General features: G+C 45.3%; 1 protein-coding gene and 1 non-coding gene across 3 annotated transcripts in view; both read right to left on the reverse strand.

Annotated features, from left to right (window-relative positions):
- The window catches only part of LOC126272036 (guanine nucleotide-binding protein G(o) subunit alpha), a 929,986-nt gene that overhangs the window by 165,009 nt on the left and 750,682 nt on the right, over positions 1-14,295 (reverse strand). For both annotated transcript variants that reach the window (XM_049974548.1, XM_049974549.1), the window contains exon 4: positions 2,746-2,906. In XM_049974548.1, the coding sequence (XP_049830505.1) occupies positions 2,746-2,906 (161 nt within the window). The remainder of the gene's footprint in view (positions 1-2,745; positions 2,907-14,295) is intronic.
- Positions 12,778-12,852, reverse strand: Trnat-cgu (transfer RNA threonine (anticodon CGU)). The gene has a single exon. It is a non-coding gene; the product is annotated as a tRNA-Thr (tRNA).

Raw genomic sequence — 14,295 nt, forward strand, 5'->3', positions numbered from 1 at the left:
GGAGGTAATGGACCTGTACCACCATTGAAATAAGCCCTTCATATGTAGATGTGAAGAATAATGATGCAGAATGTTAAGAGCCCTTGTGTCATTTAAAAATATGCAACATTTTTCTCTACAAAAAAGTCTGAGGCATTACTTTTCAGAACACCTTCGTATAAACATAAGTTTCGTTTCTTTAAGAGGAGGAGGATCTGCAACGAATTGACGCACGGTGCAGGGAATGGCAACTGAATCTCAATTTAGACAAGTGTAATGTGCTGTTAATACATAGAAATAAAGATCCTTTATCATTTAGCTACAATATAGCAAGTCAGCAACTGGATGCAGTTAATTCCTTAAATTATCTGGGAGTAGGCATTAACGTGATTTAAAATAGAATGACCATATAAAATTAATCGTCGGTAAAGCAGATGCCAAACTGAGATTCATTGGAAGAATCCTAAGGAAATGCAACCCGAAAACAAAGGAAGTAGTTTACAGTACATTTGTTCGCCCACTCCTTGAATATTGCTCACCAGTTTGGGATTCGTATCAGATAGGGTTGATAGAAGAGATAGAGAAGTTCCAACGGAGAGCAGCGCGCTTCGTTACCGGATCATTTAGTATTCGCGAAAGCGTTACGGAGATGGTAGATAAACTCCAGTGGAAGACTCTACAGGAGAGACGCTCAGTAGCTCGGTACTGGCTTTTGTTGAAGTTTCGAAAACATACCTTTACCGAGGAGTCTAGCAGTATATTGCTCCCTCCTACTTCTATATCGCGAAGAGACCATGAGGATAAAATCAGAGAGATTAGAGCCCACACAGAGGCATACCGACAATCTTTCTTCCCACGAACAATACGAGACTGGAGTAGAGGGGAGAACCGATAGAGGTACTCAAGGTACCCCCCGCCACTCACCGTCAGGTGGCTTGCGGAGTATGGATGTAGATGTAGATGTACAACCTGTCATCTACGATAGCTCTTAGGGTCTGTGTTGTATCGTGTGCTCTCAAACATTTTTGCTAAACCCAAACTGATCTTCCCCGAGTTCTTCTACCAATTTTTCCATTCTTTATGTAAGTAAGTGACGTCAGTATCTTGCAAAGATGACTGATAGTTCGTTGATATATCATAAAAATGGGTCTACTTTTACTTATCTCCGAAAAACGTTTATTGTTTTTGCGACAACAGTAGCGATCCCAATGACCACACTTACTTTCGGTGTTGGGAATGTGTTAGACGCTACGGTCCACGGAGATGAATTCTAATAGGGACAACCAGGCATTTTTTTTTTTTTTGAAGACATGGGTTATCACGCCCCCATTCCAATAAAAAGTGAGCCCAGAATGAGATTTTCATTCTGTAGCGGAGTGTGCGCTGATATGAAACTTCCTGGCAGATTAAAACTGTGTGCCGGACCGAGACTCAAATCCGGGCCCTTTGCCTTTCGCGGGCAAGTGCTCTACCAACTGAGCTACCCAAGCACGACTCCCGACCCATCCTCACATCTTTAATTCCGCCAGTACCTCGTCTGCTACCTTCCAAACTTCACAGAAGTTCTCCTGCATACCTTGCAGAACTGGCACTCCTGGATGAAAGGATATTGCGGAGACATGGCTTAGCCGCAGCCTGGGGGATGTTTCCAGAATGATATTTTCACTCACCAGCGGAGTGTGCGCTGATATGAAACTTCCTGGCAGATTGAAACTGTGTGCCAGACCGAGACCCGAACTCGGGACCTTTGCCTTTCGTGGGCAAGTGCTCTACTAACTGAGCTACTCACGAGCCGTCCTCACAGCTTTAATTCCGCCAGTACCTCGTCTCCTACCTTCCAAAAAGGCAAAGGTCCCGAGTTCGAGTCTCGGTCTGGCACACAGTTTTAATCTGCCAGGAAGGTCAAAAAGTAGCCGTGGAGTGCAGACTCTTAGGATTTACTCTCGCCGATATCCAGTGCAGTCCTCAATAAACAACTTGACGTCAGCATATCTCGATGTAGTAATGTATATCAGTAGGAATATTCCACCTTTCTTCAAGGCACTATTTTGTCGTCCGAAGAAGGCACAGGCAGGGCAGCAACACCACTGGTGCCAGTCCCAAAGAGACTCGCCGCTTGCGCGAGTTCCACTAGCGCCACGGGCGAGGCTGTGGATGAAGATATCGACTTCGCCTCGGCCAATTGCCCGCCGAATACAATCCGCCAATGACCGGACGACAACGGACAGAAGAGCAGCTCTCGCCCACTTGGTTATAGATCATCGTCTAGGGCTGACATAGACAGGCAACGTCCTTTAGTGAACCATTATTAGTGAACAGACAATTGTTGTAATTGCATTTGCTATGTACTGTGAAGTTTACCTACGATTATTTGCACTTAGCTATTGAAGGCCTTTTTCCGTTACATTAAATGTAGTGTTGCAGACTTGTTACTAATTTGCTGGAGTGTTGTAGAACCTTCGTTCTCCTACCCTGTTACCTGACTCTGGAGCATAGCTGTGTAATAGTGGCAGTGAGAAATTGTCTTAGCGGTGTACTGCACCAGACGGCGATCCACTCACTCACAGACTCGGCCTACCGTAACAACAGTGGCAAATCGGCCTCCACAGCAGTAGCGACGAGGCCTTTACAAAAGGCACCAGGATACAGGGATACGTAAGCAAAGTGAGCTAGTGTTGTCTGTTGTTGTATTGCAGCTGCTGGGCCCCACAGTGACAGCGACCACCTGCGACCACTAAAAACGGAAGAGAGCGACGGGATACTCACTATTTGGCCGAATCGTTGAGCTGGTATTCGTTGGAGCGACCGAAGCACTCCTGTACACCCGAGTCCGCCCACAGGCGTTTCATCGCCGCCAGCAGCTCCTCGGAGAAGGGCTCCGTGTCCTCCATGCGCTGGATCACGTCGAAGACCATCTTGGCGTCCGTCTGCCAACACATACAAAGAAAAAAGTGTCACTCTCTGTCACGTAAAACGCTTCGTAATAATACAATACTACTCTCTTTGAAATACAGGAAGCACCAGGGGTAAAATACAGAGAGCGAAAGGTTGTCTACAAATTGTACCGAAAGCATGCTCCAGTTATGAGAATTGAAGGACATGAAAGGAGAGCAGTGGTTGAAAAGGGCATGAGAAGATGTTCTATCTTTTCCCTGGGCGGGCATTAAAGGAAACCAAGGAGAAATTTGGAAAGGGAACTGAACTCAGGGAGAATAAATACAGGGCGGGACAAATAAAAGTGGCCCAGACGAGTGGATACGGTTGTACGTGAATTTGTGGCAGCATTAACGGAGGAGGAAAAGACCTAAAATACTTCAACAGGGTGGAGCAACAGCCCATACAGCCGGTCGAACCTTGTAGCACATTTACCAGTCTTCACGCCTGACAGAGATTTTGGCTGGGATCAGTCTAGTCGTGGCCCAATTTGGCCACCCAGGTCACCTGGTCTATCAGGTGCGATTATTTTGTGCCGGCAGTTCTCAAGTCTAAGATGTGTCGCAACAACCCTCATGGTCTTCAAGAACATTTCGGATAAGACTGCAGCAGTTCCAGCAGTCCAGCTTCGATCTGTCTTCAGAAACTTGCTGAGCAAGGTTCAGAAGTGCCAAGAATGAATGGTGATCACTTTCAACATCTGCCGAGTGGTCTAAGGCGCTGCAGTCATGGACTGTGCGGCTGTTCCCGGCGGAGGTTCGAGTCCTCCCTGGGGCATGGGTGTGTGTGTTTGTCCTTAGGATAATTTAGGTTAAGGAGTGCGCAAGCTTAGGAACTGATGACCTTAGCAGTTAAGTCCCATACGATTTCACACACATCTGAACATTTTTTTGATAAAAAGGAATTCATTAACACTGAATATATGTCTTAGAAAGTCTTCTCTGAAGGTCAAACGGAACTGCACTGTTCCAGAGATCTTAAAATTCTAAAACATCTATGGTTTATGTATGCACACTGAACCGACAAATGAAAATTTGTACCCAGGCTGATATTCGAACACAGGTCTCTTGCTCGCTAGACAGATGCGCTAACCACGTCGCCACCCTGGCTTTGCCCAACTGCATGGACTATCCTAGCGCCTTCCGTAGCCCATGCAGTTGTGCAAAGCCAGCGTGGCGTCGTCGTTAGCGCATCTGTCTAGCGAGCAGTACACCTGTGTTAATACCAGCCTTAGTACAAATTTTCATTTGTCGCTTCAGTCTGCATATGTACATCATTTTCTGAAGGAATATGGAGTGTAGCCTTGTAGGCCAGTGAAACGTCTACGATAAGCAATTCACATAAGAAGACGATAGAAGCTTAAGAAATGTGGCGCAGCGGAACTACATTGAAAATTAGATGATTAGATCGAATAACCAATAACGAGGTACTGAATTCGAACTGGGGAGGAAAGAAGTTGATGGCACAACTCGACTGAAAGATGAGATAGGCTCATGGGACACATCCCGACACTTGAAGGAATAGCCAATTTGGTAATGAAGGGAGGGTTTACTAGGTATGAATACAGAAGTACCGGGCGAGGTGGTGCAGTGGCTAGCACACTGCACTCGCATTCAGGAGGACGACGGTTCAATTCCGTGTCCGTCCATCCTGATTTAGGTTTTCAGTGATTTCCTTAAATCGCTCCAGGCAAATCACGGGATGGTTCCTTTGGAAGGGTACATCCGACTTCCTCCCCCGTCCTTCCCTAATCCGATGAGACCGATGACCTCGCTGTTTGGTCTCCTTCCCCAACCCAATCCAACCCAACCCAACCCAACCCAGTAAGCAGATTCAAATATGAAGGTTGCAGTGTTTATGCTGAGACAAGAAGATTTGCAAGAGACCGACTTCTGGGGAATGCTGCACTATACCAGTCCTCTGACTGAAGACCACCACAATGCCACCATTATGCAGTTCCAGTACTGACTTATTTTTGGCGACATTCACTGGACAAAACAGGACCTGATAAGAAAGGGAAAGGAAGAAAGGGAAATTTTCTCGAAGTACAGCAGCCAGCGCGTTTCTCCTAGGGCTCAATTTCCGGTTATTTTTAAGATCTGTTTTTGTCTTGTATCCCTTCCTTCACATTCGGCAAAACATTGTTAACCAAGCTGCGATATGGTTTGAGGTCTACGTTAAACATCATGTTCCCCAAAATTTTCTCGAAGTACAGCAGCCAGCGCGTTTCTCCTAGGGCTCAATTTCCGGTTATTTTTAAGATCTGTTTTTGTCTTGTATCCCTTCCTTCACATTCGGCAAAACATTGTTAACCAAGCTGCGATATGGTTTGAGGTCTACGTTAAACATCATGTTCCCCAAAATTGGCAGGGTAAGTATTTTTATGGAGCTTTTCGAGCAAAAGGTATTAAATGATGCGTAAATAAAACCATCTTTTTGAATGCGCTGCATAGATGACACATTTTGTGTGGTCTGACACAACAGGGAAGAGTTGCATAAATTCCACGATTTTCAGAACAACATTCATCCTAAAGTCGGTTTCAGCGTGGAGTTGGAGAGTGAGGTCGGTGTCTCCTTTTTGTATGAGTTCATCTACGGAAGACATGACCTTCACAGAGTTTATAGGAAACCTACCATCACATACAGGTACCTAGACGCCGCTTTAGCAACACCACTCAGCCCAGAATCAAATTGCTCTGAACACTCTGTCTTCGCGTGCATTTAGCATCGGTGATAGTAATCAGAGCAATCAGACCTAGATTTCATTACGGAAACATTGATGGCCAAAGGCTATAATGCGCTTTTCACAATCAATGAGAAAATAGTAATAACAATAATAATGATAAAATAATAATAATAATAATAATAATAATACAAACAAGAAGAACGAAGTATCTCTTGTATATTGTCAGATAACGGTTCCTGACTAGAATAAACAACCACATACGCAAAATCCTTCGGAAGATGGGTTTAAGGACTACATTTTTCATCCGTCACAATATAAAAGAAATAACCTTGATCATGTTGAACACATCAGCGGATATTAATGATTAATGAAAAGCATCTCAACTGTAGTATTACACATTTGTTGCATTACGAGTGGTTTCGTTCGTTGACCATCTTAATGTTGCCGATTACAATCGACAACTCGACCATTTATATCATGACTGCAACACAAACCTGAAGATGTTCAACGAACGAAACCCGTCGTAACATAATAAATATATAACAACACATCTGAGTTGGTTTTCGTTCGTCATTACCAATATGAAAGATTTTTTCTGTCATGCGACGAACGAGCCTGGACACCTCCACACTGCAGGAGCATATGAAGTGTCGTGGGGTTGTGGCAAAAGTATGTAAAAGCGAAACTGGAAGCACAGCAAAAGAGCGCTTTAGCGAGAACGAACGCGACACATGTTTCAGACAAAAGGTAAAATCAGTGGTGGCGGAGCTCCAAGAAGAATGTGAGAAGGTTATGGATTTTAAGAATGTACGCGTGTAAGCAAGAAAACGTAATATTTACAAAAGAAACGTCAGTGAAGCAGTCGAAATATCAAAGAGTAAGTACAGTTTCAATAGGGATGACGGTTACAGTCTTCCGTCTTCGAGTCTACCCGTTATCACAAGAATAAACTCTCATTCGCGGCGAGCGAGGAACATAAACAGCTACCAGGCAATAACCAAGACGGCACAGCAACAACAGTTTGGATTTCCCGTCTCTGCCAGTATCTGAATTCAGTATTTACCAATGACGACGACCCACTAGTAGGAATCTGACGATTTTTACCTGATAATAATTCCACTTCTCAGAAAAATAGGGATTTATAAGTGAACGCGACGAGGTCTTTCGACAGTGTTCAGTCATGCAAGGGCAAATGTGGAATATTGAAGAAGATACACCAGAGAGTTGGCGCTCGAGCAGTGCAGAAGTTCTGATGCCGCAGAAAATTATCTCATCAATTCCAACAGCAACGGAAGCTTGCAAACTTACTTATACGTACTTAGCTTACGGATATGCTTCTAGGGAGCACCGCCATACGCCTATTACAAACGCTTCACACGGTGTGACACTAAAAACTCTCAGAATACGCTTGCGTCTTCCGCTGCCTGAGGCGTGGAATGTTTTTCTAGGAAGAGTGCGATTCACTCCTGAACACAAGGAATGAAAGTGGTGTTTTCTATAATTTTGGAACTGTACATTATATAATTATACGAGAACACCCTTCTGACACCTCTTATAATTCAATATAAATTTTGTGCAGTTGTAACTGAGAAAAATTAAGCTATTAAGAAAAGATATTTATCGCGCCATATTCCCTACACTATGTATTTCACAAAAACATAGTTTTGTAGTTTCCTTAAGTAGTATATATTGATAGTGTCAGAAAATTTTGTAGTTAATTGACTCAGTAATAGAGAAATAACTAATTCAATTCTCACGTCTGACAAGGAACTTATGCCACAACTAGATCCAAAACGTAGTAAGCGACAAACTTTTTCATTTACATTTTTTGTGGAAAGGGGGGGGGGAGGGAATGACAAAAAGTTTCGGAAAGATTTCGAATTATTTTTAGAGTTTGTTGGAAGATTATGTGGTTCATTGGAGCGATGCAAGTTCCGGCGCGCTGCGAAGAAAATTTTTCTATAATAGACGCGGCGCATTTCGGCGCGACTCAGTAGTGGAGGCAGCAGTAGCAAAACATACAGCGCAGTACTCGATCTAAAACGCTACTGATTTTGACGCTCCCAAAGTACACGGATGTTAGGGAAGAGAAGGAAGACTGTGTATTATTGGGAAGAGTACTCAGGAAGTGCAAAGCAGACGGACAAATTTTCTTACATCGTGAAGAAGAAGGAGAGTATAACATTTTAGCAACGCAACATTTGTTACACATGCGGACAAATTTAAGGCATTTTTCAGATTCAAATGCAACCATCGCCTTCTTTCGTTAGCTGCAGACAAACTGAAAACTAATTTCTGCAACCGAGAGGCGAAACTATTTACACCAGCAGGTTCAAATGGTTCAAATGGCTCCAAGCGCTATGGGACTTAACATCTGTCCCCTAGACTTAGATCTACTTAAACCTAACTAACGTGATGACATCACACACATATATGCCCGAGGCAGGATTCGAACCTGCGACCGTAACAACCGCGTAGTTCCGGACTGAAGCGCCTAGAACCGCTCGACCACAGCGCCCGGCACACTAGCAGAAAAACTGTTACATAGAGGTAAGATTCTCATTGATAAGTAACGTTAATGGAAGTTGCCAGGCGACGTGACGTAGTATCGATTGCTATATATCAGTTGGACCACTATTCCAGTAGAATACATGCTGATTTGCCGAACTTCCGCTACGTATAACGGAAGTGTTGATCTTACTGGATCGCATCGGATTGTTTTTCTTCCACACAAATTGAAATATTCCGGGTGGTTATAATTAAACTTACGCTATTTGACACGCTGTAACACGCAAATAAACTATTGTAGAGTACCAGACTCGCTAGCATTAACGTCAAGGGAATGAGAAATAATGCTGTTTCAATTCAATCGATAAACTTTTAATGTGCTGTTATGGTACCATTACTGCGGCAAAAGGGCTCAATATGGCCCCCAGCAGTGGCCAGAAGAGCCTGAAAGTGCAGGATTATATTCTGCACAGCAGAACGAAACATATCCGTAGGTGTGCTGGGTACCTCTCTTGATACGCCGCTCTTCAGGTCAGCATAGGTGTGAATTTTCCGTGGTAAACCCTGTGGTTTAGGTAGCCTCACAACCAGAAATCAAAGGGAGTGACATACAATGATCGTGCCGGCCAAGCATTTTGAAACGATCGGCTGATAATTCGATCGTTTCCAAATAAATTTCGGAGAAGCAGGTGAAATTCACGAGCGATGTGCGATGGGGCCTCATCTTGCTTGAAAACTATATTAGAGTTCGATGTGTCTCTCTCCTGTAGGGCGGGTATGACATGCTGGCGAAGCATATCGCAATAGCGCTGTCCAGTCACACTATACGTCTTTGGTCCTTGAACTCCAACTTGTTCAAAATATAATGGGCCAATGTTGAACGTAGCCGTGAAGCCACACCATAAGGTGGCACATTCACCATATACAGGAACTTCATACGCAGTGACTGGGGGTGAAGCGGTGAAGATCCCCACACTCGGCAATTCTGAGTGTTCGTCTCTCCCGTCAGAGAAAAATGAGCTTCGTCTGTCCATAGGATGGTCGAGGTCCAGCCCTCGTCAACTTCAGTCCTTGCGAAAAAGTGGAGAGTGAAGTCAACACGTCGTCGTGCGTCCTGTGGTGCAAGCTGCTGTACGATATGGATCTTGTACGCATACCATTTCATAACGGTTCGTAGCACCTTCCGTACAGTGGTCCACGGGTTGTTCAACTGTCGTGACAGCACACACACCACCTAACGATCGGGAATTGCACGCAGCGCTGTCTGCCATAGCAATAGCGATTTCATTAAAACACCTGTGGTGCAACTGTTCGTCGGCCTCTTCCCGGAGTGGCGCCCAGTTCTCCAGTTGACTCGACCTTCTTCATCGTGCTCCGCACAGCAGGTGGAGAAAGAGGACCCTTCTGTAATCCTTTCAACCGGCGATATTCACGAAGTACAGCTGCAGCATTACTGTTGTTTTGATAATAGAGCTTCAAACTAATGCCCTGCTCCTTTTGTCCGAGCTCATGTGGACGCGTCGACAAGTGCACTGTGACTGGTCAGGTGTGTGAGATTAAGAATCATGATGACTGATCACGGCACCTGATGGCAATTTTTGGAACTGGACGGTGGCGCTGCGACGCATGGAACTCATGCACCCCATATTCTTGGCGTTAATGCTACCAAGTGTAGTAATTACTTTCTGTGTTATAACGTGTTAAATAGGGAAAGTTTAATTGTTACCACTCGATATATACGTGCAGTTTTTACAGTTTCTGAGGGCAGAGAATGCGACTGAGAATGGGGCAAAAGTATTGATTCTGTAGTGAGAATGAACATGTTTCAGCAGTACATAATACTACATGGCATAATACAAAATGTCTCCAAACCTAACAAGCCTCCACCTGATGCCTCTTCCTATCGTCCTATCTGTCTCACATCGGTGTTCAGCAAGCTCTTAGAATCCATCCTTTCCCGGCGCATCCATCACCACCTCCGCCAAAATCACCTCCTCCCCAACACCCAATGTGGCTTTCGACCTTCATTCTGTGCCGATGACCAACTCTTCCGCCTCACTCATCTCCTCTCCCTCCTGCTTAACCCCCGTCGCTCCGTCATTTTTGTCTCTCTCTCGACCTCGAAAACGCCTACGACCGTGTCTGGTATCCCGGTCTCCTGTTTAAACTCCAAACCTATGCCCTTCCTGTCAGCTACATCCGTCTGATGGCCTCCTTCCTCTCCCGCCGCCCCTCCTACGTTACCATCCATTATGCCAATTCTCACACCTTCTACCCCTCTGCAGGTGTGCCCCAGGGCTCTGTCTTCTCCCCTCTCCCCTACATCCTGTACACAGCAGAAATGCCCCAACCCCCCACCCCCCTCCAGTACACCTCTTGCAATATGCCGATGACACCGCATTCCTCGCCCTCGCACCTACCCTCCAACGGTCCCAACGCCTTCTCCAGAATCACCTTGACCTTTTTGCCGCATGGTGTAACCAGTGGTTCCTGACAATCAATCCTTCCAAGACCCAGGCAATCATCGTAGGTCGTACCACTCGCTCCTTCCAGCTCCCGAATTTCTCCCTTAGCGTCTGCACCTGTGCTGTCCGCCTCACCCCCACCCTCACCTACCTAGGCCTCACCATTGACCGTCACCTCACCTGGATCCCTCATCTCCGCACCATCCAATCCAACGCCCACAACTGCCTCCTACTCCTCAAACTCCTCTCTGGCCGGACATGGGGGTTGCACCCCTCTACCATCCTCCACACCTACAAATCCTTAATCCGTTCCATCCTCTGTTATGCCAGTACCGCCTGGATATCTGCCTCCCCCCCCCCCCCCCAAATTCTATAAGTCCCTCAAGTTCCTTGAGCGTCATGCACTCCGCCTCGCCTTCCGTATACGCCTCCTGTCCCCCATGTGGATCCTCTATGACCTCATTCCTTTCCCCCATCTGCTCCTATTCCTCTAACATATCTGCATACTCTACACCTCCCACCGCCTCGATCCCCCTCACCCCCTGGTTGGTCCTCTCCTCTCCCATCCCCACACCCTGCCACGTCTTCACTGTTGTGTCCCCCCTTCCCTCCATCTTTACACCCTTCATCTCCTTTCCCAAGGTGGCTTCCATCAACTCCCCCTCCCAGATGATGCCCTCTCACCCCCAATTTATCCATCCTATTAACTCTGATCCTCAACCCTCCTCCTTTCCTCCATCCTTTTCCTGGGCTCCCTCTTCCCCCATTCCATATTGTGTTTCTCCCCGCCTAACCTCTCCCTACCTCCTCCCCCCCCCCCCACCCAAGTCCCTTTGTATTTCCCCTCCTCTGCCTTCCCCACTCCCTGTCACGCCTGCCCAGCACCCCTCATCCCTCTTATGGGTCCTCATCCTCCATTGGCTCCTTCCCCCTTCGCTTTTCCTCGCCTTCCCCCTTTTTTATCTTCCCCTCATCTGTCTAGTTTCCCCCCATGTGCTCTCAGCTGTGGTATGTCATATTTTAGTGCAGTGTTCCAGTGAATGTTCAGTGTTGTTTCATCTTTTCCCGTGTTGCGAACAGAAACCATGCTGTCGCTAGGTGTGAATTTTATGTCCTTCGCGATCAGAAACCAGACTGTCGTCGTGTTTTTTTAATTGTCTGTCTATTATTTTACCTGTCTGCTTTGTATGTATTTTTATTAGCATCATCATCCCTTTGTTCTGTTTTAAGTTCCACGATTTTTTCGCCATGTTACCCTTTAAGTCTTCGATTTTATCGCCTGTTTTTTTATTATGTATTACCTTCACCTTTTTAAAACAAAGTCTGTAGGCCGAAGAGCGGCATACTAAGCTGCTGCCAGCCCGCCCCCTTCGGAGGGAATCGAAATTCAATATAGAAAAAGAAAAATACAGAATGTATGTTTCACTTATTGTAGGTAGGGCAGTCTTCAGTAGTGAAGTTATTGTCATAATACGTAGGTCCTTGCTAACTGTCAACACTGGAGATAGAAGGAGGAAGGCAAGTTGACGATGCGCTGCCGCAGTTTTCTTACCGAAACGTCGAGATACTAGCATATCCTTGATCTCTCTGATTTCTGGTTTCCAATTCAATCATCATGTTGGAAATTTGTCTTTTGCTTCGCATATAAGATTAAATAGATTTGAAGAACAAATAAGCTTCATCCTCGATTTCAGTACACTATTGAGAAATAACCGGTTAGATATTTGGTTATTCTTTGTTACAGCCCCTATTTACTCATGCCTTATTCATGTTAAGACTGCTCCAAAATTCAAAGACTTTTAATATACCCGAATGGTCCAAGTCGTCGACCTCGTCAACTAACGATACGATTTATTTCAAAGTAGCTGCAGTTAGTAAAGAATTTAGCAGGTTCAAAGAACGTGAGATCGAACTTTATTATCCCATTGTGCTTAATGAGTATAATTTTGGTGCACGGAAAACTGCACGGTCCTCTGTCGTAACAAAATTCTCCTACTCGGGTTGTGGCACCTAAAGGCTAAACCACAGAAACTCCAAATATGTCTTCTAATGAACATGAGCTGGAGCAAACTGCAAACCCCGGCTACCCCGCGCGGCCGTGAAAATTGGTACGATACCGTCTTTCAGTACAAATCGCAAGTATGGTAAATAAATTTGGTTTTTGGACAGTCACATCAATGAAACTTCCTGGCAGATTAAAACTGTGTGCCCGACCGAGACTCGAACTCGGGACCTTTGCCTTACGCGGGCAAGTGCTCTACCAACTGAGCTACCGAAGCACGACTCACGCCCGGTACTCACAGCTTTACTTCTGCCAGTACCTCGTCTCCTACCTTCCAAACTTTACAGAAGCTCTCCTGCGAACCTTGCAGAACTAGCACTCCTGAAAGAAAGGATATTGCGGAGACATGGCTTAGCCACAGCCTGGGGGATGTTTCCAGAATGAGATTTTCACTCTGCAGCGGAGTGTGCGCTGATATGAAACTTCCTGGTTGATTAAAACTGTGTGCCCGACCGAGACTCGAACTCGGGACCTTTACCTTTCGCGGGCAGGAGAGCTTCTGTAAAGTTTGGAAGGTAGGAGACGAGGTACTGGCAGAAGTAAAGCTGTGAGTACCGGGCGTGAGTCGTGCTTCGGTAGCTCAGTTGGTAGAGCACTTGCCCGCGTAAGGCAAAGGTCCCAAGTTCGAGTCTCGGTCGGGCACACAGTTTTAATCTGCCAGGAAGTTTCATATCAGCGCACACTGCTCTGCAGAGTGAAAATCTCATTCTAGTCACATCAATATTCCTAATGGCAACAGGTTGCAGAGCAGACGAGCGTTCCGTGCGCACAGGTATGCCAATAAATTTAATTACCTTCAGGGCTTATGCCTTCTGTAAGGCACAGTGGTTGTCAGTGTTTTTGTGAAAATATCAGTACCAGTTCTGAGACGTCATACCAGTAAAAGATTTCAATCAAGCGCTATGTTGTGAATCTTCAAGCAGTTTCATCATAAAGTCAGATGCGTTAATTTTTCGTTCGTTTGCTCTTTAATTACAATAACAGTTTTGGTATATTGATTGTTTGCAGGGCTAGAGATAAAGATTAGCAATATTCAGGGCCAGCGTTTTAATCTGAGTCACTTGTTATGCAGTCAGATAGCATATGTAAATTTCATTGGAAACGAATCGCTTTCTCGCAGGCGAATTGTTTCATTTGCCGGCTAGTCTGGATTTCGCATCATTTAGCGTGATGAGCTTCACATACTTCCATTCAAAATTAATTTTAACCAGCTCTGTTGCGCTGCCCTAAGATTTACGTATTTCGATATCAAAACACATTTCTCAGATGCCAAACTGAAGCTTATAAACACGAGTTTAAAATTTAACAAGAAATTTTCATCGTAAGTTGTTAGAACTGGAAGGCAAAGAAGAAAACATTCCATCCAACTCCCCACCCCCTCGAACGTCCTCACACTCCGAAACTGCCGTGCAATGTTCATTCTCCTGAGGTATTTGGTCAGTTATTGCGCACTGCCTATTAGACAGAGAGTGGGTCATCGATACTTGTTTTGTCAGTGTAGCGGATCGGTGTTGCGAAATACCAACAAACTTACTTATTCTTGGTAATTTTTAATGTTTGTAACATTGTAGCTTTAGCGTCAAAATACTCAGAATACGTATAGTTTAGATATTGTTGTTGTATTGGGGGGGGGGGGGGGGGGAATTAAAGTTGGAAGTTGG

The sequence above is a fragment of the Schistocerca gregaria genome, chromosome 5, assembly GCF_023897955.1.
Source record: "Schistocerca gregaria isolate iqSchGreg1 chromosome 5, iqSchGreg1.2, whole genome shotgun sequence".
In the NCBI taxonomy this organism is placed as follows: domain Eukaryota; kingdom Metazoa; phylum Arthropoda; class Insecta; order Orthoptera; family Acrididae; genus Schistocerca; species Schistocerca gregaria.